Consider the following 27,643-nt stretch of genomic DNA (forward strand, 5'->3'; position numbering starts at 1 on the left):
AAAGAGTATTTTTTATGTCTTGCATATACAAATTTTAAGGAATAAATGCCACTTTTCTTTTTTCTATTCCCTCCTTTTTTTAAGAATCTAAAATGAACCTATTCAGTAATCTATTGTTTACTGTTTATAACTTGTCACAGTCCACCATATTGTTGGCTAGAGGTAAAACATGCATTGGTTATCACACTTGACACAACATGCAACTATTAAAATTGTGTTAGTGATAGTGACTGAATTATCATTGCTTGTAATCAACACCACTGCCTGAGGTAGTCTCACTAAGGATCATATCATTTTAAGTAGTCCCATCGCTATGGAAACTATTAATAGTTCAGCACAATATCAGTGATTGTTATTGAATCTATTAATTTAACATTGTTATATTGAATTCAGACTAGAGCTGAAACGAATGTTCGAATGTTCGCGAATGAATACCAATTCCACAAATATTCGAATAGTGGAATGGTATTCGAATATTCGGTACGATATTTACTTCCCCTAGTCCTTTGATCTGAAACATGTACAAACGTTCCATTTGAGTTTGGGAGCATTTCCAGCTAAATTCCAATAATTCTTAAGCAGAATGTAAGCTATGTTTAGGGGTTTTAACATACAAAGGTACTATACATCCAACATAGCAAATCATCTCCGGACCAAACTCATTGAAAACGTGTTCAAACGTCAGATTTCCGTTCCAATCCAGCATTCAGTTTAACATAAAAATACATGTATATACAACTATTTTGACATGAATAGGTTCCAAAACGCGTGAATGAAAAGATATAAACATTTTTCTGACATGACATCGTAAATAAGGTACAGTGCTGCTATCTTTCATATCCGTACTGTGTACAGTACTGTCAACCATGTGGTGCGCCATATGCATTACGTCAGTGTCAATAAAATGCTTTGAAACAATAACAACATTCCCGGTTACAAGCGCTCAACCGACAGAGGAAAATTTACCATGTGGATAGTTCGCGGTCGTTTTTATTTCATATTATTTTACATTCGGACCCAATGTAGTGAACGTTGATTTTTTTTTTAATTATTTATTGGTCTTATAATGCAAATATTCCTTCTCTTGACATTGACAATATGACAGACACAAGCTCGTCTATCAGGTAGGCCGGCCATGTTTACTTTCGCGAACTTGGTGAATTTTTTTACGATTATTAAAGTGAGCTTCCGACTTAGTTCTGGCCATTCTTCAGTTGTATATATCACTGTTACTTATCTAAAGCTTTTCAGTCGTCTATCAAGCTTAGTAAATCAGAAATAATTACATTTTCTTAAGTATCGACTGTACACTACCAAATATTTGAATACTATTCGAATATACCAAACGAATATTCGAATGCCAAAATCTGCTATTCGTTTCAGCTCTAATTCAGACAGAAACAATTGCAATCTATCCATTGTCCAATGCATTGTTACACCTAGGCCTTTATTAACTAAATATGAAGATAATACAGTTTATGTGATCTATTCAAAATGTCTTAGCTGTTTGTAACAACAATACTTTAATTTTCTGTGTTTACTGAGGGAATTGACTGTTTTTCCAGTGATGTATAAAATATGAATACATTTTCTGGCCACTAACCACATATCTCTGGGGGAAAAAAACCTAAAACTCAAACTTGTCTGAGATATTATGGTCCTTTATCACTGTGTGAAGTTTAATCGAAATCCCTCAAGGAATGAACCCACTAGAATGCTGACAAACTTTGGCACTACATGCATACAAACATATGCACATAGCCAGTACAAAGAAATCACCTAGTAGAAGGACAGAGAGAAAACCTAGTTCCTTCCCGGTCAGACACTAACAAACCTTTGCTGCCATTGTAAGAGTCCATAAGTTTGGCAGGAGAGTAGTGAAATTCCTACCACATGCTAGTAAACTTATTTCATCTGATACTGTCCTCAGTGTTCAATCATACATATCTCTAAAGTAGAATGACTTCTCTTTCAACTTCAACGGAGAAATTCAGAAATGCTGCATTACCTTGGTATCTTTTGCATAGTAGAGTCGTCTCCCCTTCAACTTGAAATATCGTCTTTTCCATCTCTGTTAGGATATAACATGGGAAAAATTCAACAATTTTACCTTAACACAGGGGTTGGGAAGGACAGGGGCCACGGGCCATAGCTATAGGTGCATACAGTTTTTTTAGCCATTTGTAATTTGAAAGTCCTGCATATGAAAAAGAAAAAATGACCTATAAGAATTTTTAAAAGTGGTAAATGGCCCATACCAAGACTCTGCCTTCCCAATCCATGTAACAACATTGTATAAAGTTTACACAATCTTTGAATATATTTATTAAAAAAAGATTACAATTTAAAAATCAGCAATGTATAACAATATCTTAATAGGCCTCTAAACGACAAGAAATATTTTAAATGTCGTACTACTTCTGAATATATTTTATAGAGAATATACCAAGCATGGTGTCCTGAATTTATCACTGACATTTTATTATTATAGAAAAAATGTCTTACCTGAAAATTTGTTTGTTTCATGAGGTAGCCTTCTTTGGTAGATGCCTGAAATGAAAATAAATTAAATTAATATAATCAACATTTATATACACATTTTGAAGTAAGAGTAAGTAAAAATCTTCCATTGTATCCAATTGTTCAGATACAGGAAAACACCAAAGACAGACAATGAAACCTTAAATGTTACACATTCTCGTTGTAAATTCCCTTTTTTTTTTTTTTTTTTCTTTTTGAAATCTTTTTTTTTTGGGGGTAGGGGTGGAGGTGGAGAGATTTTCACTTTTCTTCTTTCCTTTCTAACCCAATCCCCACTTTAGGAGCCATTTTTGTTTTTATCATACTATAATTTTTATTATTTGCATGAATGTATTTGTACATTCCAAAAATGGTTGATAATGATGCATACTGCCCTAGATGTTCAGTCTAATATACAGATAAGTGTCCTCTGACTGGGTTGTTTCCAACCTCTCTCAATTTTGACATATCATTGAACATAATGTCAGCTACACACTAGGGACCAGAGTCTGGCTCATTTTATGACTATATAAAAATCTCCTATATACAAGAGGCCCAGAGGGCCTGCATCATTCACTGGATATTTCAGTAATTATGACAAACTACTCTCATTTAAGTTATATTACAAATATTTTCCTACTTTTGAGCTGCCTCTCAAACTTCAGGTGGACCAAATCCTGACATTCATAAAAAAGAAAAAAGATTTTAAATGTTTTCCCCTATTGAGCTCCACCCTCCTATCCAAAGAATACCCATCCTCCATTTATACAACATTAGATCTCATTTACAATCAAAACCCATTCTGGCATTCAGGACTTGTAGGGATTTAAAAGAAATGTTGACAGATGCCAGACAATTTTCTTTTCTAAATATAGTGTAAATTTAGTAATAGTTATTAGGATTAATTTAACAGGCTGGAAAGATGGTACTGAAATGTACAGCATATATAGTATGTTTAACATTCAAACAGAATGCTTGATCATGTGACCAACCTAAGTTAATGTCCATGTGGAGACATAATGGCACTCCTCTACCGTGTAACCCCGACAACATACTTCCCCCATGTCACCATGACAACACAATGGCTACCGAGTAACCATGACACATTCATTACAGGCACCATGTGTCTTTAACATGTGTCTTTAACATGGAATCTTGTTAAGTTATGAGGCATGGGCAGACATGAAGTCAGAAGAGGTCTTCATGCCAACAGGACATTGACAGTCAATGATTGGGGTGAGCTATATATATGAAGGTATCTGTGAAGGCGTGGATGGACAGTTCACAGTATTGGTCGTGTACATATGGCTAAAACGGGGAAAGGTCAATATAGCCTGATGTTGTCATTTTAATTAAATCCTAGGTTCATTATATGGTCAGCCCAAGAGACAAATATTTCATTGATTTCCCTGCTACAAGTCTCTATCTATCTGACAAGAAAGCTGCCTACTGAACTCTTCATACTATCTTTATATATCAATTGCTGAAGTTAATTCTCGGACGCTGTGTAGACACAATGTACAGATGTAAACATTGGGTTGTATATGACTTCATCCTATTTCATATCTAGGTCTGTATCATTTCCTTATGTTTATTCCACAGTTCAAAGTAATCAAGATGTACAACTGTTTATGAACTGGTCCACATTCAACTACAACAGTACCAAAACAAAACAAGTTTGAATAGAAAATTATCTCTGTTTCCGAAATACTACCTGTGGAGGGAATTATTTTTCAGAAATGCTACACATAGAGGGGATTATCTGCGCATGCAGTTCCGAAATACTACCTGTAGAGACAATAAGCTAATTTTCTGAAATGCTATCTGTAGAGAAATATAAATGGAAATTTTTCAATGTCAGAGAATTTAATTACGACAAATGAGGACATTGTATTGTCAAACTTGGAAGTGCTTTACCATGGACTCTCATAAGCTTTATATTAAACAGTTGCAATAAAATATCCCAGAAGTATACATCTTTATTGTAAACACAAATTAAAACTTCTAAACTGACAATAAAAATGAACTTTATTTTCACAAAAACTGTTGAATTCTGAACTTTACATATATTAAACAAAGTTTCACTAGTTTTATTTTTTTAATTACTTAAGTGTTCTTTTAACATCATGCAAATAAATTATTTAGAGATTTTTATTTAGTGTTATTTTAACACATATTGACTTATTCTTATATCTTTAATTTGTGCTATTTTTAACATATCAATCATATTTCAATTATTTTTAGAGTTTTAATAAGTGTTATCAGTGTTAGATTTGTACAACAGCTACATGGCTAACCAAATTTTATAAAAACTAAAATACAATACATATGTAAGACTATATGTACATATGTATACAAGTAGTGACAAACATGAAATACAATACCATGGAGCGGAAACATTCCACATTAGTAGGACCCACCGGACACAGGAACTGAAAGCTGTTAGCTATAAGCACATTTAGGGACTGTGCATGGTATACACAATATAAGCTACTAGGGGTACATGTATATTCAGTGTTGTAAATACCTATAAAAAAGGATATGCAAAATTTATCAGGAATTGTCGGACGGTATACCATTAACCTACAGTGGTTATATTTTAAGTGGTAGATTTCAAATGTTTTACCATTTTCTAATGTATACAGGCCTTCTTAAATAATTTTTCTGTTATGTTTTTTCTGTATCTATTTTAAAATTTTCATATAATGTTTAACAATTATAGACTGTGGATGTGGTTCAGTGGTATAAGCTACAGGTATTTCTGGCAATGCAATTATCTGGTAGGTGCCTTAGATCTTGAGATTGAGGCCCATTCACGACGGCACGAGTCATCAAGTTGTCTTCCTTAATGAGGGAAATACTTTTTTCATGAATTTGAGGGTACAGGTATTTGGCTACATTTACTAGCACTATAAAGCCAAAAAGCATTGACCTTATATTCGAAATAATAAACGAATGGTTTTTGTTTTTTTATATTTTACAACACAAATTCTGGAATCCTTTAGATGCAGAGCAAAAAATAGACTCTTCGTTTATCCCCTTTCTCTGTGAACTTCTTCCTTTTTTCTTTTCTATCTTTCCTTTGTGTTTTCCAAATGCAATACATGTACCATTACATGAACTGGTGTGAAATGTACCAACTGATCATGATGTAAGTAAGAAAACGAGTCATGTGATGGATGAATATGTAATCTGGAAGTTTTTATTATAATTGTTTGAAATATTGCTGAAAAATCTTAATTAAAAGAAGTTTAGAACAAATAAATTAAAAAAAAATAAATGAACAAATAAAAAAGAAATGAAAACAATTATTTATGTTGCAGACCTAAAGAGCTAGTATTCCCTATATCCCATCAAAGTATCAACACAGCAAGTATTATGGACAATAGTGTATCAAAGAAGAGCCCTTTTTGAAATAAAAAATAAATCTAAATATATTCATCACAGAAGAGAATCCATGTTGTTTAATTTGTGTGAAAAATAAACCTACTGTAAATCTAGCTATTTCTTCCCTGTTTCACTTTAAGCTTCCTGCTACGTATACATGTACAGTAAGCGGAGAACCAACTCCAAAAACAAGTCAAGCAAATTAGATATTTAATCATAAGAGATACAGCTTATATAACATTGGAACAATCTACCATTACTGCTAATACATCTAAGTTTAAAGATTTGTTATTTCATTCCTTTTCCTGATTTGGGTCCTTCAGGAGTGTAATACAATGTAAATTAAACAATACAGGCATTTTTATGGAAGTAATTCCATTATCTTTTCTTTGAAACACAATCACCAAATCTTGAGTGACAGGTAAAAACACATGTTTATATTCAGACAACTGGAGCTACAGGTAATAACAATGTCTATGTGCCTTTGATCCATGTCCAATGTTTACCAAATGGCCAACATACGTATTGGTATTGGACTTTGTATATCGATTCACAATTGTAAATGAACATTAAAATCTTATTCTTTAACAAAAGTTATATATGGCAGGAAACGAAATATCAACATTTCACTTTTTTTTTCTTTTATTAGCTTCAAAATTTAATAACATTTACCGAAGTTGTATATAAAACTGTACCTTGAAGATATGAAGTATCTTTCAAGATGTTTACACAATTAAGTGCTCAAATTTCCGACGACTATTTGTAGCCCTACTTCTATGTGAGTAGCACGAATACAATGTTAATATACACTAACTTTAATTAAAATACCTTATGTTTACATTCTATACAATGGGAATAGAATATGTGAACCTTATATATGAAGAACCTTAAATGAGTTTGGAGGTGATGTAAATTTATCTAAGGTTCATCTACTGGGTTGAAAAGAAATTTTCTGGTCATGATACATACCATGAATATCTTACTATGATAAAATCACAGTTATTTGTATGATGTTATTGAGGATGTAGCAAATGTTCACTGCCCCTAAAAATTGACATGGACATTTCCCCCTAGACTTTATTTAACATGGGCACTTCCCCTAGACTTTTACATGGGCATTTCTCATAGATATTTCTCCCAGACTTTAACATGGACATTTCCCGAAAACATTTCCCCTAGACTTTAACATGGACACTTCCCCAAGACTTTTACATGGGCATTTCTCATAGATATTTCTCCCAGACTTTAATTAACATGGACATTTCCAAAAGACACTTCCCCTAGACTTTTACATGGGCATTTCTCATAGATATTTCTCCCAGACTTTAACATGGACATTTCCAAAAGATATTTTCCCTAGAATTTAACATGGACATTTCCAAAAGATATTTTCCCTAGAATTTAACATGGACATTTCCCAAAGACGTTTTCCCTAGAATTTAACATGGACATTTCCCCTAGACTTAAACTTTATGTTGAATGTGTCCTTCTCATTTATTTCAAGAATTCTTTGTAACTGTCTGTGTAGGGCTGTCATTTTGTCACCCTATAAACATGTAGTTCCTGATCATGAGTCAGAGATGTTCTGATGGGGACTGCAATGTGCACTTTGAAGAAACAATGAATAATCAGAATTCAGCCCCAAGGAGTTTGAACAAACATCTTCAATTCTGATCTTGACCTCCAATAACCAATGTTGGAAGTTGTAACACCACAGCCACAAGCCCAAAGGAGTATCAAGATGAAACAGTCCTGAGAGTTACTGTGCAGAAATTAATCAATTTGAATGAAGCATGTTAATTAGCTAACAAACATTTCACTGGAAGGCTTAACTTAGCCTGCACAGTATTTTTTAAGTCAATCAATGATGAAATTTTATGATATTCAACCGATATTAAGGAAAGTAAACAAGGAGTATTATAAATGGTCTGATGACTATGTTAAAACAAGTACATGATAGTCTTGGGGAGGAGTTATAGTGTCATGAATGCATTGAAAAATTAATTTCATTTGAAGGTAGATGGAATAACAAACACAATCTATGAAAGAATGTAGTTGTAATTAGGTGTCAATACTGAAACAGTTGATGATTTTCTATATTCAGCAAGTGACCTTGACTTTGACCTTGGACCTATGTTTTAAGTTTGATGAAAATCTGTCAAAGAATCAAGTTGCTAGGTGTTAAAAGTGAATCGGGACAGGATGAGGCGAGATGTGATTTGACGGGACTGGATGGACATGCGCAATGCTATATGCCCCCCTCTTCCCTGTTATATGGCAGGTGCATAATTATAACCAGACAATACCTAAATTTTGACCAATCAAGAGCCTCTGTTTGGTGGCAATTTTGAATCATATACCAGTATTTTGGCAGAACAAAAGTTATTACTGGATATGACTTCTGCCTATTAGACGGCTATAAATGGCAGCTATTTTGTTTTTGTTATCAAATTGACACTCATCATAATTCAGCATTTCCTTTTTGTTTAAAATGAGGGTTGCCAGGTTATCATCCCTCCCATCAAGTTCGGTGATTATTTTATTTTATCACAATTTGACTTCCGTCCGAAAATATCACAGTTTTCCAATATTCTTCCACTGAAAGTCTTCTTTTTGTTAACACCACGATAAACGTTTTATTTTCTGTTGACTTTTCTATAAAGACTCATTGTTTCATATCCTTCCCGTGTAAAAACCTTTGTACAGTTCGTGGATTTACATACTTTTCTAGTCTCAATCTTTCATTAAGTTCACCTGTTCTGTCATTTAAAACTTTTCCCGTTTGTTTTAGTATGACGAAAAAGCCATGTCTTGTCCCGTTTTGACAATTTACTCCGCTGGCCATTCCTTGGTTTATTTTCCGCTGATCCACTTTGTAAATATTTTTTTCCAGATTGATCAAATGGTAGATTCTGGTATTTTCATTAAGTTTACCAACTCTGATGTCTTGTGTCCAGCTATTTTCATTTCTACAATACTTTTTCTGATGCTATCCAAGATTTTGACTAATTTTCTCCCCATTTGGACAGATCACTTCCGTAAACAAAAATATACACAGCAGACGACACTTCCCACACTATTACGTCACGTCACGCTAATGACTGCTATATGGGAACATCTCAAAAGCCTTTGTAATGTGTAGTGTGAGTTATGTCTCTTTTACTGCGCGAAACGTTGAGATATTTTATAAACATGGTGACGTATCGCGAATACTTTTGTCATAGCGCTGTATGTCACTGCTGACATTCTCTAGGTATGTCACTGTTAACATTCTCTAGGTATGTCACTGTTAACATTCTCTAGGTATGTCACTGTTAACATTCTCAAAATGAAAACTGGGGCTATGACAATGGAAAAACTTTATATTTCACAAGTTAATAGAATACTTTCAAATATCATTACTACATTAGGCCAAAAATGAAACTTATTCTTATTTTCTTCATTGGCCTGCATCTCTCAAAATGCTGTGTTAGATCATATGAAGTCAGAACAAGCCATACACAAAAAGAAGTTTGCATTAGTCTAAAAAGCCTAAAAAAAACATGCAGACATCTAGCATAAGCCAAAGTAACCAATATCAATCACAAGAGAGGTAAAAATGGCTGAGCATGACCTTTTCTTACCAGGCAAATATCGCCTTTTTGTGGTCGTAAGTCAAAAGAATATCAAATCATGTTTTTGTTTGAAATCGTGAAATAATTACATGAAAACAATTTGATGAGTATTAGAAAATCCTCAAATGTAACTTATTTAAAGATTGCAGTACTTGATGCTATATATGGAGGTCATAAAAGTGATATTAAGATCAAGAAGATATTGAGATTACACGATTTATCCACCAATCAAATGACTGGCAGCTAAGGCTTGCAGGAATTCCCATAATACATTAGCCGCTTACGACCATAAGCCTTCAAGAATTTCCTATTTCCTTGCAGAAAAAACAAGACTTGCAAAGCACAGTTATTATTCAGGATTTTTAATTTTCAAATTTTCTTAAGTTCATTTCCTATTTTAGACTGATGATTTAAAGCAATAGGATTTTATGGAAATTAAACGTACTTAAATTCCAATAAATTAATCACAACTGCAAATTCATTTCCAGGTGTCAGAAGCTGACAGTGCTGAGTTCATCTTGTCTGAGAAAAGAAGCTTATGAAGCAATCAGTCGAAAAAGGTAATGTGTGATTGTAAACAATAGCAATTAGCACATTTGGTTAACGGCAGTATGATCAAATTAAATCACGGACATGAAGTCATGCATTGGCTGCATGGTGAATCATGTGCGAATACTGCAGCAGTAGCCCTGTGGTCGGGTGGCACAGTGGTAACACACATAAGCTTGACTTTCACCTAGGCAGTCGAGGTTCGATCTCCTGATCGGACGTGAAAAGGTATATGAGGACACCTGCCCGACAACATGGGTTTTCCACAGATACTTCAGATTCCTAGCCATATTGAGACCTCTCGAGCACTTCCATCCGTTCAACAAAATTGATTAATATAAGTTAACATGACTTGCTTTTGTCACAATTATTATAAAATATATAAAGTTTACGTTTTAAAATACTTCATGCAGCAGTCTAACTTAATGTTAAGAGACTATAGTACTAGTTTTTTATGGTAAAACAAACTCTGTATTTAAAGGTAATTTGACATTATAAGACTTCATGGTAAACCAATCTCTGTATTTAAAGGTAATTTGACATTATAAGACTTTATGGTAAACCAATCTCTGTATTTAAAGGTAATTTGACATTATAAGACTTAATGGTAAACCAATCTCTGTATTTAAAGGTAATTTGACATTATAAGACTTTATGGTAAACCAATCTCTGTATTTAAAGGTAATTTGACATTATAAGACTTTATGGTAAACCAATCTCTGTATTTAAAGGTAATTTGACATTATAAGACTTTATGGTAAACCAATCTCTGTATTTAAAGGTAATTTGACATTATAAGACTTTATGGTAAACCAATCTCTGTATTTAAAGGTAATTTGACATTATAAGACTTAATGGTAAACCAATCTGTATTTAAAGGTAATTTGACATTATAAGACTTAATGGTAAACCAATCTCTGTATTTAAAGGTAATTTGACATTATAAGACTTTATGGTAAACCAATCTCTATTTAAAGGTAATTTGACATTATAAGACTTTATGGTAAACCAATCTCTGTATTTAAAGGTAATTTGACATTATAAGACTTTATGGTAAACCAATCTCTGTATTTAAAGGTAATTTGACATTATAAGACTTTATGGTAAACCAATCTCTGTATTTAAAGGTAATTTGACATTATAAGACTTTATGGTAAACCAATCTGTATTTAAAGGTAATTTGACATTATAAGACTTAATGGTAAACCAATCTCTGTATTTAAAGGTAATTTGACATTATAAGACTTTATGGTAAACCAATCTCTGTATTTAAAGGTAATTTGACATTATAAGACTTTATGGTAAACCAATCTCTGTATTTAAAGGTAATTTGACATTATAAGACTTTATGGTAAACCAATCTCTGTATTTAAAGGTAATTTGACATTATAAGACTTTATGGTAAACCAATCTGTATTTAAAGGTAATTTGACATTATAAGACTTAATGGTAAACCAATCTCTGTATTTAAAGGTAATTTGACATTATAAGACTTTATGGTAAACCAATCTCTGTATTTAAAGGTAATTTGACATTATAAGACTTTATGGTAAACCAATCTCTGTATTTAAAGGTAATTTGACATTATAAGACTTTATGGTAAACCAATCTCTGTATTTAAAGGTAATTTGACATTATAAGACTTTATGGTAAACCAATCTGTATTTAAAGGTAATTTGACATTATAAGACTTAATGGTAAACCAATCTCTGTATTTAAAGGTAATTTGACATTATAAGACTTTATGGTAAACCAATCTCTGTATTTAAAGGTAATTTGACATTATAAGACTTTATGGTAAACCAATCTCTGTATTTAAAGGTAATTTGACATTATAAGACTTTATGGTAAACCAATCTCTGTATTAAAAGGTAATTTGACATTATAAGACTTTATGGTAAACCAATCTGTATTTAAAGGTAATTTGACATTATAAGACTTAATGGTAAACCAATCTCTGTATTTAAAGGTAATTTGACATTATAAGACTTTATGGTAAACCAATCTCTATTTAAAGGTAATTTGACATTATAAGACTTTATGGTAAACCAATCTCTGTATTTAAAGGTAATTTGACATTATAAGACTTTATGGTAAACCAATCTCTGTATTTAAAGGTAATTTGACATTATAAGACTTTATGGTAAACCAATCTATGTATTTAAAGGTAATTTGACATTATAAGACTTTATGGTAAACCAATCTGTATTTAAAGGTAATTTGACATTATAAGACTTAATGGTAAACCAATCTCTGTATTTAAAGGTAATTTGACATTATAAGACTTTATGGTAAACCAATCTCTGTATTTAAAGGTAATTTGACATTATAAGACTTTATGGTAAACCAATCTCTGTATTTAAAGGTAATTTGACATTATAAGACTTTATGGTAAACCAATCTCTGTATTTAAAGGTAATTTGACATTATAAGACTTTATGGTAAACCAATCTGTATTTAAAGGTAATTTGACATTATAAGACTTAATGGTAAACCAATCTCTGTATTTAAAGGTAATTTGACATTATAAGACTTTATGGTAAACCAATCTCTGTATTTAAAGGTAATTTGACATTATAAGACTTTATGGTAAACCAATCTCTGTATTTAAAGGTAATTTGACATTATAAGACCTCACTAAGTTACTTCCTTAAGATACCACACAGCAGTATATATCTTGCAATAAGGCCATGTCTTGTAATTTATAAGCCCAACCTTTTCCATCCCCCTTCAGTATAACATGAGGCCTGTCATCTGAAGATGAAGACTCAAGTACTAGTGTAGGACTTAAAACTAACAACACTTGATCAGAACCATGTCAGGATCATAAAAGCAAAATTTCATTGGTGGAATTTGATAAAAAGTTTGACATATGAAAAGTTACAACAGACTATGCACAACTATACATATAAAACACAAAAGCAAAATATATTTACGTCACCTGAACAAAAATTGAAGTGGTATTAAGAGAATCAATGATTTCAATATATATTTGAAATTAAAGTTCAAATGTACTAATCTAAATTGGAGCTAATTAGTACTAGTAGTATCAACTAATGTTAAAGCAACACCTCGCGGGTATTCTACACCTGTGCCAATGTCGGCCATGTTATAATCAATGGTGCTGAAGACTTGACATGAGTACAATCCATACTGTCAGCAGAGCTTTGGGATATCATTAGTACATTACATATAAAGTCAAAATATTAACTGTCCTGTTTATAGGTTTTATTGACTGTGCTGGTTAATTGGTAAATACACCTATCGACTAAAACTAGTACTACTGCAGCTGCCTGGACCTAAATTGAGCCGCTAGGCACAGATCAAATATATGGTCATGTATAGTACCCTTAAACCAGGCTGAGTTTGATCTAAAATTCGTTTAAGCCACATACTTGGACCAAGCCAAGTACACATTAACGTACACATAAACAATGCTTTTGGACTTATCATATATAGCCATACCCTTGATAAAGTTAAATTCACTAAAGCCAATGAACACGTATTTATTCCAGAATTTAACGACATTCTTTGGAAACTTATTGTCCCATAATTCTCGATGGATTGCAGATCTAGACAAATTAATATTAAAGTGCATCAATTACATTTCCATTTCAAAGTCAAGCTTTTTCTTACATTTAACCTGTTACAGTGTTATCAAACTCCAAAATTATATTTCACGATGTCAACGGGACCTATTGTTGTGATGTCATGATTATAATATAAGTACATGTGACTGTTCCCAACATGAAATATAGTTTGAAGAAACTAGAAAATGTCTCTAAGACATAAATGCCCCTATACTGCCACTCGACACCCATGTTTAGTGAGGATCACATCAGCAGTTCCTGACATTAGCTAGTTACATTGCATCGGGACAGGACGGGACACGACGCGATGTCATGGGACAGACATGGGTAACACTATATGCTCCCCTCATTTCGTGGAGGGGCATAACAAAAACCAAATCACCAATTTACTTTCAATGTTTAACTCAATATGTTCCATCGCATATTCAATTTGTACAAATAACTTCATAAATTGTTGCAAGTTACATGATTAATCATGTTATTTAATATGGTAGTACAAACTTTTTTGACATAAAAAATGCACCTTATATATAGATGTCATAAAAAACAGAATTTAGTGATGATGTGTTCTTCACTAGTGGGAAATATGTGAGAATTATGATCTGATAACTTTTGTTTGGTAAGGTTATATAGAGAAAATGCAAAGCAAAAAAAATGTATCCAGTAATAAGCCAAGGGACCAATATATCTAGTTTGACTCTGAGTAGGGGTTTAATTAAGGATTGAATAATGTTATGTTGAGGTGCATGGGGGTATAAACCTCAATAGGCCTTGAGACAAATTTTATGAACTGCAAAGCAGTTCATGATAAATTTGTCTCAAGACCTATTGAGGTTTATACCCCCATACACCTCAACATAACTTTATTCAATCCTTATATTTATATTTTTTTATATTTTGTACAATATTTTGTCTTTGACAAAAAGGGACTTGTGCAAGTCTACCACAGAACTTACCGAAATGTACGTCATCACTCTTCGTCTACATATGGTTAATACTTTTAGGATTTCTTTCGTAAACAAACTTAATAGCGAATTAAAACAAATATTAGTTTTAAAGGAATTTATTTCATATAAATATGATCACTTTTGAAAAGGAATTAAAATAATATAGTCCAAGCTCGACAAATGTATTCCTACGCCGGACTTGATATAGTTCATTGAAAAATGACTCGAGTTAATTGTGGTAGGTTCATTGAGTCTGAATTGAGTGGAAATATAAATATTGCTTAATGAAGGAGAATATTAGATGTTTCAATTAATTGAAATTGACATCTGTGGGTTTATTAACAGGCCTATATTGCTAAACAAAGCCTTTTTCTGAGGGCATTTTGGGGCCAACAACAGGCCCCATATTCTCAACAGCAATTATTTTATTATCATTGTCTTCATTGCAAAAATGCCCTTCCAAATTAGCGATAAAAAGTCCTGAAAAGCATACTTTTGTGTTGGATCATGCTAAATTCATGGAGGTAACATGTCCAGACTGGCCCAAGTTTTCTAAGGACAAGTCCTTGGACCAGTCAGAGGTTACTATATCCTTTAACCAGAATGAGTTTACAAAACACAAGACATCAAAGTTTTACAGACTTTTTTAGGCTTTATAATGAAGGACATGTTAGCGGACTACTTCAGCAATTGAACTATAGATGGACATTAGGATTGAAGTGCTACATTAAAAAAAAAGATGAAAAAAAAAAAGAACATTCCAAGATATTAAATTTGGAAATAGAAAACATAACTTTTAAATTTAATAAAATTGGTTAATTTCAGCTTTATTACTGTGTGGCAGGGTATGTAGGGAAGGTTATTATTACATTACACGACAATCAAACAGCATTTGTACCAGTACTTGTCAGGTAATTAACAGGATCTGTTAAGACTTTCAGTTGCTGCAAAGGCAAAGGATGCCATCAATTAAGGATATCTCATTGCCAAGGTCACTGTCATAAAAATATTTAGGGTCTTTTTCTTAAGTGTACAATATAAATAAGGTTATGTGATAAAATTTTGAAGAATTATATAGCTCAGAAAAAACAGTAAAAAGTTCCACAGAAGAGGATAATTTGCCTGTATTTCCATCACAACTTGAAATGTTCTCCCAAGAATTTGTTTGTTTTGTTTGTTTTTGTTTAACGTCCTATTAACAGCCAGGGTCATTTAAGGACGTGCCAGGATTTGAAGGTGGAGGAAAGCCGGAGTACCCAGAGAAAAACCACCGGCCTACGGTCAGTACCTGGCAACTGCCCCACGTAGGTTTCGAACTCGCAACCCAGAGGTGGAGGGCTAGTGTTAAAGTGTCAGTACACCTTAACCACTTGGCCACCGCGGCCCTTGTCCCAAGAAAGCATTTCAAACATACAGTAAAAACACGAATTTGCCGGACAGGACAGAATAAAATATTTGTTTTATTTTATGATTTCATTAGCTCTGTATTGCATACCTACAAAAGCCTGAAATCGTACGTGATTATGTTAGAGAGCAAAATGTTTATTAATGTCGAAATCTTATGTAATATCAATGTAAATACCTCAAGATTACATAGGTAGGTAACCTCTAACAACCCCTCAAATCTCTCTAACCATGAGAATCAAGGTCACAATGGTATTGCATGGAATAAAACAATGGATTAATCAAGCATGAAACATGGGTCAGAATGCTGTATGGCTGACTGATGTTCCCCCCTCCCCCCATATCTATACCTCAAGCAGAAGCCGGTCAAGCCACACATCCAACACTGGTTTTTCAGATAGGTGGACAGGTAGTGCCATACCTTATACTCCAGTAAAAGGCATCAGACAGGTGGACAGGCAGTGTCATACCTTAATACTCCAGTAAAAGGTATCAGACAGGTGGACAGGCAGTGCCATACCTTAATACTCGAGTCAAAGTCATGAGACAGGTGGACAGGTAGTGTCATACCTTAATACTCCAGTCAGACATCAGACAGGTGGACAGGCAGTGTCATACCTTAATACTCCAGTCAAAGGTATCAGACAGGTGGACAGGCAGTGTCATACCTTAATAATCCAGTCAAAGACATCAGACAGGTGGACAGGCAGTGTCATACCTTAATAATCCAGTCAAAGACATCAGACAGGTGGACAGGCAGTGTCATACCTTAATACTCGAGTCAAAGGTATCAGACAGGTGGACAGGCAGTGTCATACCTTAATACTCCAGTCAAAGGTATCAGACAGGTGGACAGGCAGTGTCATACCTTAATAATCCAGTCAAAGACATCAGACAGGTGGACAGGTAGTGTCATACCTTAATACTCCAGTCAAAGACATCAGACAGGTGGACAGGTAGTGTCATACCTTAATACTCCAGTCAAAGACATCAGACAGGTGGACAGGTAGTGTCATACCTTAATACTCCAGTCAAAGACATCAGACAGGTGGACAGGTAGTGTCATACCTTAATACTCCAGTCAAAGACATCAGACAGGTGGACAGGCAGTGTCATACCTTAATACTCCAGTAAAGACATCAGACAGGTGGACAGGCAGTGTCATACCTTAATACTCCAGTCAAAGACATCAGACAGGTGGACAGGCAGTGTCATACCTTAATACTCCAGTCAAAGACATCAGACAGGTGGACAGGCAGTGTCATACCTTAATACTCCAGTCAAAGACATCAGACAGGTGGACAGGTAGTGTCATACCTTAATACTCCAGTCAAAGACATCAGACAGGTGGACAGGTAGTGTCATACCTTAATACTCCAGTAAAGACATCAGACAGGTGGACAGGCAGTCCCATACCTTAATACTCCAGTCAAAGACATCAGACAGGTGGACAGGCAGTGTCATACCTTAATACTCCAGTCAAAGTCATCAGACAGGTGGACAGGCAGTGTCATACCTTAATACTCCAGTCAAAGACATCAGACAGGTGGACAGGCAGTGTCATACCTTAATACTCCAGTCAAAGACATCAGACAGGTGGACAGGTAGTGTCATACCTTAATACTCCAGTCAGACATCAGACAGGTGGACAGGTAGTGTCATACCTTAATACTCCAGTCAAAGACATCAGACAGGTGGACAGGTAGTGTCATACCTTAATACTCCAGTCATAGGCATCAGACAGGTGGACAGGCAGTGTCATACCTTAATACTCCAGTCAAAGACATCAGACAGGTGGACAGGCAGTGTCATACCTTAATACTCCAGTCAAAGGTATCAGACAGGTGGACAGGCAGTGTCATACCTTAATACTCCAGTCAAAGGTATCAGACAGGTGGACAGGCAGTGTCATACCTTAATACTCCAGTCAAAGTCATCAGACAGGTGGACAGGTAGTGTCATACCTTAATACTCGAGTCAAAGTCATCAGACAGGTGGACAGGTAGTGTCATACCTTAATACTCCAGTCAAAGGTATCAGACAGGTGGACAGGTAGTGTCATACCTTAATACTCCAGTCAAAGACATCAGACAGGTGGACAGGCAGTGTCATACCTTAATACTCCAGTCAAAGGTATCAGACAGGTGGACAGGCAGTGTCATACCTTAATACTCCAGTCAAAGGTATCAGACAGGTGGACAGGCAGTGTCATACCTTAATACTCCAGTCAGACATCAGACAGGTGGACAGGCAGTGTCATACCTTAATACTCCAGTCAAAGGTATCAGACAGGTGGACAGGTAGTGTCCATACCTTAATACTCCAGTCAAGGGCATACAAAGATGAGAAAAGTGAACAGCAAGGTAACGAAACAATTGTTGTATCGAGCTGCTAGGCCTAGCTTAGTTGTTGATGGTGGGCAGTGCATTCATTGTTTTTTTTTTATTTTGCAAACTGGAGACATTTCTGTGAAATATTTCTCAAAGTACAGTAAAAAGACACTTGTGTTGTGACGTTTAATTTGACCCATTGAAATTTAGAAATTTTACAAAGCTTTATATATTGATTGATCCACAGTATTTATCCTTTTCTGATTTTGAGGTAACTAAATGATCATACATATGACTACTGACCTGTTAGTGTTGTTGAAATTGGATCACACGAAGTGTGGAAATTTCTAGGTAGTGAAATCAGATACGGATGGAAAGACAAACTGTCATATTTTTGTTAGAAGTAGGCAATTTATTGGTAGCTAGTTTTATTATTATAGATTAGTACAAGCAAAGATTAGTGTCATAGTTAGTGTGTAAGCTTGTAAGCAAGACTGTCAACAGTAGTATTACCTACCACCTTGCATGCACCAGTCTGTAAAATACCGCAATAACGGAAATAAATAATAATGTTGCATATATATATACAAAATGATAATAGTAAAATCAAAGCATGCAGATAAATTCACGATAAATAAACACATGCATATTCATATAATGAATATTCATATCAAAATACATGAATATTCATAACAAATAAAAAAGATAACATGTTATAATTAAAAATATCATGCATATATTCATTATCAACAAAAAAATGTAAAACAACACAAAATCTGAAATCATAACAGAACTTCAAAAGCACAACATAAGCTTGCTAAGTTATCGATTGATCCGTACATGTGTCGATCTAGTATAAACTGAGGAACAGCTTAGATTTAGGGTTTAATTTCTGAAGGTATGTCAATATCTATGTTTTGTTTTTAAGTGTTTAATAACCTCCAGGGCCAGGGCCACATGTTATGACAGAGCTGTAAAATATACCAAATATATATATGCAGAAGGGTCTAGGACTTTTCTATCATAATTAGATAATTATCTCCCCCTTTTAAGCAACATTTAACACATGTCAAACAATACATAATGAAGTACTAAACACTGGCTAATTATTGTGAGCAGATTTAGGCTAGTTACGGTTTAAAATAGCCTGAAAATTATTAGTTGTACCATATAATTGCACAGATGGTATAATTACGTTCAGAATTACATTATTAATCATTTCTTACAATTATATATCAATCACCATTTCCAGAACTCATGTACTCACTACACTGTTACATATTTATCCAGAAATAACACCACGCTTGGTGATAAGCCCATCCATATCAACTAAGGTTTTTTCATTTCCCTGCCATAATTAATAAGTATATATTCCCCATTCGACTTATTCCCCTAGGGCTTTTTCTAAGGGCCTTTTTTTCTTAAATTCAAATGTGTAGTGATTTTCAAGGTTCTATTTTTGGATGAATCTATCTAGATCTCAATTCAACTAATTTAAGTTTCAAAATGATAATACATGTTATGTTTATCTCTTTTGTATTGTTCTTTTGAAGACCCTAATGATCAAATTTCTGTAGAATGTTATACTTCTAATCTCAAGATAATTTTCTGTTTTTCCCTCTAAGTCTAATCAAATGACTTAAAAAAACCTGTACAAATCACTATGACAATTGATAAATTTTGACAACAAAAAGGTCTGCTTCGCATTTCCGTAAATAGACTCACCCCTAAAATTTTGTGCGTATATGTTTATGGCAATTTCTAAGAAAGCACTGTTAAGTCACTATAAATACTTTTGTATAACCCTTAATGAAAGTAACACTTACACGATGTATACCTTATTTTGCAAACAATTAACTAGAAACACACATGTAATTTGTTTTTGGTCTGAAGATGTTCTGAGCAAAGATTTCACTTGACCTTGACATTTATCTTTGCACTTGACCTTGACCTTTATCAAGGCATCATAAGTGATACAAATTCCCTCTGACACATTCAAAGTATACAGGGCATCCAGTAGGATTAAAATCTCAAAATCCTGAGAGTCAAAATATGAAATTCTCAAACTTGACGGTTAATCGTTTCCGAATGTAAGCTGATAAAAGCGTCTTTTTTTTAACATTATATTTAATTAAAAATTCAAAAGAACTTAGTTCATCTTAATTTATTATCCAATTGTTGTTTATATTAAATAAATAAAAGTGTTTTAAAAAATTGAACTTTTCTTTTAATTATCTATTTTTGTTTGAATAAAGCAGAATTAAAACACAATTTTTTTTTTTTTATTTAATTTAATCACTGAAATAAATTTCTTGTAAAGCTTTTAACAAATAAACTTGTATCACAGTTTTCTTGCTGAAATTATGTTTAAATGTGTTACAATGGTTAAGCATAATTTATAAAACCATCTTTTTTCTTTTTTTTTAAATCTGCTCAGCCTCTAGAGGTTATTTTTGTATGCAAATCATGTTTTCATATTTGCCGCCAAAATATAACAGGAATGATTTACGCTTCCCACCCTGTCAAATGCACTGCAGAGGTCATGTATATGTAAGGTTATTCAGGTTAACAACAAAATGGCTGCCGCCTGTGTTGGCATGATGCAAACTAGGCCTGCTTACGATCTCATTCTTGTTATGTACATGATTGAAAGTTATCACAAACATATGTTACATTAATTTGTTGGGATGGAAATCTACTATAGCTTACTTATTTCAATTATTAAAATGTGATTGCTTAGAATAAAGTACAGATCGGCCTCTACAGGTAGGTACAGTGGATACTTCACCTGTGCCCCAATTTGGCAATCGGCAGCGACTGTTGGATTAGTCACAGTTGAGTGGCTCTTTTAATTGACTCCTAGGGGTATTCTACTAATTAGTGTCACTGACCATAGCAAATATACCCTTTGTTGAGCCTGGGTATTGGACAACACATAGACTAATGACAGTGGTGGTCAAAATGTGAAGCGTCAGATTGACGCACGGCATGCAAAAGTCGTGCGTCAAATTAAATTTTGCTGCGTCATTGACCCGAGGTCTCGGGTTAATGGATGCCCTGGTATACCCTACAAAATATCCTGACATAAGCCCAGAGGCAAGCTCACCCACGGTATTCTTATACTTCACCTATAGTTTTATCAAAATCTGCTTCAAAATGAAGTCACTAGAGCTGGGAAGAAGTTTTCTACAAATAGTAACAGTGGCCTTGTCATTGATTTTGACCTTGCACCCTGAAACATTAGCTCATTCGAGGTACACATATTTTACCTGCAAATGAAGTTTAATCAAAATCCATTCAAAATGAAGTCGCTAGAGTGCTGACAAGAGGAGAAGGTAAGTATGCACGCACATGTTTGTATACCCTCCCTGACTCTGTTGAGAGGCGATAATATTTTTTAAAGTTAAATCATAATTTTTTTCTGATACTTAACATATGTTGAATTGTTGGCTTTGAGCATGACATTTAACAATTTCATAAGTCAAATCGCAAGTTTTTAATTATCTGACAAGTTAAAACAAATTCCTCCTTTTTGCAATACAGAGTTATCTGCTCTTGTGAGGGTATTGTTTGTTAAATCAATAGATTGAATGAAAAAAAAAAAAGTTTCTCACAAATTAATTTTTACTCTCACAAACAAATGATGTAACAATCAATTCCTGCTTTCATCAAAATCTGTCCAAGCCTTCAGGACTAGTAGCTATTTAAATGAAATGTTGACGACGATGGACAGAACAACAGATGCTGCGTCTTGGCATGATATTAATTTCAAATGAAATGGCTAAGGTGCCTCAGTTGCAGTGATCACTAACGCACTGATAGTACAATGCTGTCATGATGATCCAGTGCAATCAAATATAAATGTAGAACATTGGGTTCGAGATGCACTCCGACAACAAGGGATGATGACTGTTGGAATATAGGTGTTTTCCACCGATATGACACTGGTTTTCCCCAGTGGGTTTTCTTCAAACGATCAATTCAAAACAACATTTGTTCCCTTAGATGATGTGTAATAAAAGCTTTTCAGAGCTTATACTGATTGTTAATCTTGCAAACAACATTATAAGGGAGATAGTTAACTCATACCCATTCAAAGTCGTACCCACAAACTCATACCCAAGTTTTTGCGAAGTCGTACCCGCAAAAACAGGCGAAATCGTACCCAAGTGAGGCGAACCCGTACCTTTCTATTTCAATTAAAATAAAAAAGAATATTAAAGATTTTTCTATAGTCATAATGTTTTTATTGTTATCTATTTATCTATTCCAGCATGTATCTCGTTATTTGAGGTACATACATTCTATGTAGAAACATGCACTACACGTATGTACATGAAGGCAGTAAGCTTTTAATTTTTCAATACTATGATTTCAATCTGACAAAATGAACAACGACCAATTCTTGTTTTCTTTGTTGTCCTTTTTGGATACCGGCAAAAAGTACAGTAAATGGTGTGAGTGTAATGAACACACATGTCGTACATCTGAAACCGCATGGCCGCCGATGATGCTAATGCAGTGTAAACTAAAATAGCGCACTAGGAAGCCATTTTACGTAAAATGAACACAGGAAACACACATGAAATAATATTACCGCTGATTGTGTGAGTATAATGTACACAACTGTCGTGCGCACATTAAAATAAATAATAACCATACAAATAATAAGTTTCTTATTTCAGGTTTCAGATTTGAAAGTACGTAATTAACATATAAGGTATGTGGACATAGGAAACACAGAGAATGTCTTTATAGCTATCAAAAATGGTTTTAGACAATGCAATAGATCTAAATTTTCTTTGTGTTATCGTGCCAGAAAGTGTAGGGGAAATCCGTAATATTTTAAATTGCCATCATAACATAATATTTCCTATACAAAAAAAATTCTGAGTATAAGGGACATTCCATAAGAAAATGATTTTCGTTTTCAATTTGAGTACAGAAATTACAATAACGCATTTCTGGAGGTATTGGAATCAGGCAATGCCATCGTCAATTTCATTTGAATTATTTTTTTAAGATAGGTATGAGTTCACCAATTTATTTGGGTACGAGTCCGCCACTTTTAGGTATGACTCCACCACTTTTGGGTACGAGTTTGTTTGGGAACGGGTTGGAAAGAGTACGAGTAAGCCATAATTCCATTATAATATAAAGATTATTTTCATTTTCATCCCATGTAATAGGACAATCTCCTCAAAGCATTTTCATGGACTTTTGCATCAATTGTAGAACAGAACAAACATCTTAACTGACAAGTGCAATTCGAATGCCAGCTGAATTAGGCCTACCTTTCCAAATATGCAAGTTAGACAACTCTGAAGCCCACAATAAACTGATATAGGGCATATCTGGGAATTTCATATTTTCAATGAATTGACAAACTGATTTAATTCTGAATTGTCTCTGCATTGGTCTTCCTAAGTCGTGGCTATCTACATGTTATATGACAACCTCGCGACTTTACACGACAGTGTTGTCAGTGGGAGATGATTTTACCGGAAACAATTTAAAGGACCGGTGTGGTCCTAACTTCTGACTGTCACCGAGTCCAGATGTAAACATTGAACAAAACGATAATCTCGACTACTTTCAACCGCAGATTTAACAGGAAAATAATTATTTTTTCAAGCTGAAATGCCACGAGGATTCAACCTGTCGAATACGAGTATTAAAACCATTAGAAAACATTATGTTTCCTGTCTTCTACGTATACTCAGGTATGGAGTAAACTACCAACGTTTTGTTTTGTCGGCGAAAACTAACCAGGTGTGCATGCCATATTGGATACTTACGGCAGTCTTGATCTCTTTGTTCGTAGAAATGCGCCGGTGGAACACTTTCGCAGGTTCTGTTTCAATTTCACTCTCTGAAGAATCATCTTGATTGCCGGTATCTTTGAATTTCACGTTCGAATGTATATCTGTTTTCCATCCAGTCGCCATGTTGGATCTCCCATCACCGCCACCAGAGGGCGTGGTTGTCGAGCGCACCTTGGGGAGAACGTTAGCTTGCTGCTGAGCTGGATTCGCCGTGTCGTCTGCTAGCTAAGCGATGTACATCGTCTATTTTATCAAATATTGCTGGATAAAAATAGATTAATCAGATCAAAATCGATAACTCCCCTGATTGTTTCTGTAGCATGCCATGAAGGATACAACTCTACTTAGCTTTTTACAACACAAATATTATGGCACAGAAAATCATTCTAGAGTAGAGGATGCTAACGGCCGAGTACGTCGAACTTTCATACTCAATCTTTATGCTTTCTGTTGACAAACTACTATCATTATTAATTAATTAGGCGATGTACCATGCAGTCTGGATCTAGATCACTGACTCGACTGGAAAACTGGTGGGAAATCCAGCCGGCTGTCTATTAGGCCTAGGTCATTTATATAATGACATCTTGTACAGAAACAACCATTGACAATTATGTAGAACTATGTTTTCAACTAAATTTCAGAGAAGACCGACAGACTCCAGGTCCTCCCTGGTGGAATTCCCAATGAGACAATGAGTTGGACAAGTTGGACACCACGCATTCCTACTTCCATGCTTGTCGGCTTGTCGCACATGGAAATGAACAATATAGTCAGTCTCCCTAGGGAAATAGTCTGCATATCTTCATTGACTACTGGCTAACTAATACAAACTAAATTGAATGTCAACTCACTTCATCGAGGGACATATAGATCTACCATTGGTATGGTAATCTACATTGCGTTCATAGCTATATGAATGTAACGTTGGATGCGCCGTTTTACTTTTCATTCCCATTTAGTGATATCAATAGTCGTTTAACTGATATGACTTATAAACAAAAAATGATATTACTTATCAATGTGTTCAAACGACAGAAAACTAAAGATGATCTCCTACTTTTTCTAAGTGATATCATTCAACAGTTTTGTTTAAATCCTTAACTTAAAAATTTCACGTTGAAAAGCAGTACAGAATTTAAAGAAGGTTCCTTTACTAAGATTTTTCCTTAAATTCTGTAATGCTTTCCTACGGGAAGATTTATGTAAAGGAATTTCCTTAAGTTACAGTACAGAACGTTGATGAAAGAGGGCTAAAATATGAGAGGAGATATAGACGACTTTGTTCCTGTAAACATTCGCCATTTAGATCCGCGACTCTAGTTAAACCTACGAATACTGTCTTTGTAAACTGAAACCACACACTCTCTTAACATGTTTGTATATAAATCAATAACAAAAATTGAAATTGTGTCAACATCTTCATGTTAAATAGAAGTTGTCAGTGAAAATAGCAAATAAGTTCAAAAATACTTCATGACCCTCCTTGGAGTATAAGAGGGAACTATTTTAACTGGTAGCATAGAGCCATATTGTTGAGAACGATCTCTTCAAAAATAAAATTCTACTGCAAAAATATGCTCTCAATGTATCTAATTTCTTAAAATACACAAAATATTGCAAAAATGCTGCATTTTAGATAATGGTGTCCTTCAATGTCCCACAATGTCCCTCAGTATCTGTGCAGTATTATATATATGTCAGTGTATGATGTAGGTAATAGTGTATATGATATCATTGTATTATATGATATAGAGTGAAAATTACATTGAATTATACTGTATGTGACCTCTTGTTGCATGCAATAGTGTGTCTGACTTTGTAAATAAAATCTTGTGATATTAACCATTCTACACGAAATAAAAATTTGCTGTATTTTATGAAAAATTGTTGGTCTTGATGAAAATGCGTAGTCGCAACTTAGGAGTAAATCGGAGTACTTAGGAAACCGTGGCAAGTGACATGATCCTTCGTCTTTAACATTTTGGGAACGAAACATTACGTTTAACACCAAACTAGTCACCCTGAAGATATAAATAACAGTAAAGTCTGGTTGTACATGGGTTTCTAGTCAATTTTACAATATTCTCTAAAAATTCTTTTGTTGGTGCTAATTTGGACAACGGTGTGTTGCTTTACACAGTGGCACAAACATATCTCTCCCCCCCCCCCCCCCCCCCCCCCTTATCCGGAACATTCCGACTTTTATACTAGTGTATCAATCCTCAGACCTGTGTGTCGGTCGTCTGCACTAGTCTGGTAAGTCAATATTTATATCTAATACGAAATTTTTGCTTAACTTCATCACATGGATTCAATAAGTTGATGATAACTTGTGAAGTTGATTGATTTCAAAATGAGAACAAGACAGAAACACAACACGGATAAGAATGCGCGGTTTTAACGTGAATAGAGTAATAATAATTACCAACAGGTACGAATGATGGAAACACGCATTACATGAAACGGCACTGGCATCTGTTGTCGACAAATTAGCAGCATATAGGGTTCGCTTTAGATACACATCCTATCATATTTGAAAAGTTAAAAACCTGTCAATTATCAAGGAAAAATAATAAGTTTTTAAAGTGAATACATATTCTAAGAGGAATTTTTTTTTATAGCGTTAGAAATGAAAAAAAAATCGGCTCGCGCTTATCACTAAATTACTGGACCCCCCCCCCCCCCCCCCCCCCCCCCCAACACACACTTTTTGACGACTTCCTACGCCACTGTTACATATTGTATTACTAAAACAATAAATATTGTCGTCAAGGTCGGTCACTTACAGTAACGGTCTGTAGTTTTACATATTGTATTACTAAAACACTAAATATTGTCGTCAAGGTCGGTCACTTACACTAACGGACTAAGTCTAAATATTGTCGTCCAGATTCCAATGCCAATATATTTTCCTATGGATTTGCTGCCACTGCCACCTGTGAGTAAGTTCCATATAAGTTTACTGTACGGGTTCGGTCCCTGCTGGTAGAGAGTGAGAATGGTACCTGATATCTCCATCACCACTCGTGGGAGGCGACCAAACTTTATTTCGTAACCCCCCCCCCAAAAAAACCCCATGGTTATTTTTCAATATCAATGCAATATTCAGAACTCAAATTGCCGATGATACCAAAATTTGACGTTTACATCCAATAGATAAACAAAAAATAACAGACAAAACAAACAAAAAATGTGTCGTTTGGTATGATGGAGTTTATCTTGCTGCCGTTCCTGTGCCCTTCTTTTCCAGATCTCGAGACCCTATTCCGCTACCTTCGTAATACGAATTCAATGCATCACATACCGAAGCAAAGATTTGTGTAAAACAATAAATAGAAATGAAAAATAAAAGTTTTCGACACGAAATTCCAGATGCTTACAAGCACCGTTAAATCCTAGAAAGCCCCATCGCCACGCCAAATCTATTATTATTTGTCAACTCCCCTCCCCCTAAACATCAAATCCTGGATTCGG

The 27,643-nt window shown here is 34.4% G+C and overlaps 1 protein-coding gene across 1 annotated transcript in view; it reads right to left on the bottom strand.

Moving 5' to 3' along the window:
* LOC117342348 (diacylglycerol kinase delta-like) overlaps positions 1-24,328 on the bottom strand; it is a 134,987-nt gene extending 110,659 nt beyond the window's left edge. Inside the window, exons 1-4 of the mRNA XM_033904491.1 lie at positions 24,140-24,328; positions 18,859-18,876; positions 2,506-2,550; positions 2,009-2,071 (exon numbers count right to left, since the gene is read on the bottom strand). Of these exons, the coding sequence (XP_033760382.1) occupies positions 2,009-2,071; positions 2,506-2,550; positions 18,859-18,876; positions 24,140-24,289 (276 nt within the window). The 5' untranslated portion in view covers positions 24,290-24,328. The remainder of the gene's footprint in view (positions 1-2,008; positions 2,072-2,505; positions 2,551-18,858; positions 18,877-24,139) is intronic.
* Positions 24,329-27,643: the final 3,315 nt, after the last annotated feature.

The sequence above is a fragment of the Pecten maximus genome, chromosome 14, assembly GCF_902652985.1.
Source record: "Pecten maximus chromosome 14, xPecMax1.1, whole genome shotgun sequence".
Lineage (NCBI taxonomy): Eukaryota > Metazoa > Mollusca > Bivalvia > Pectinida > Pectinidae > Pecten > Pecten maximus.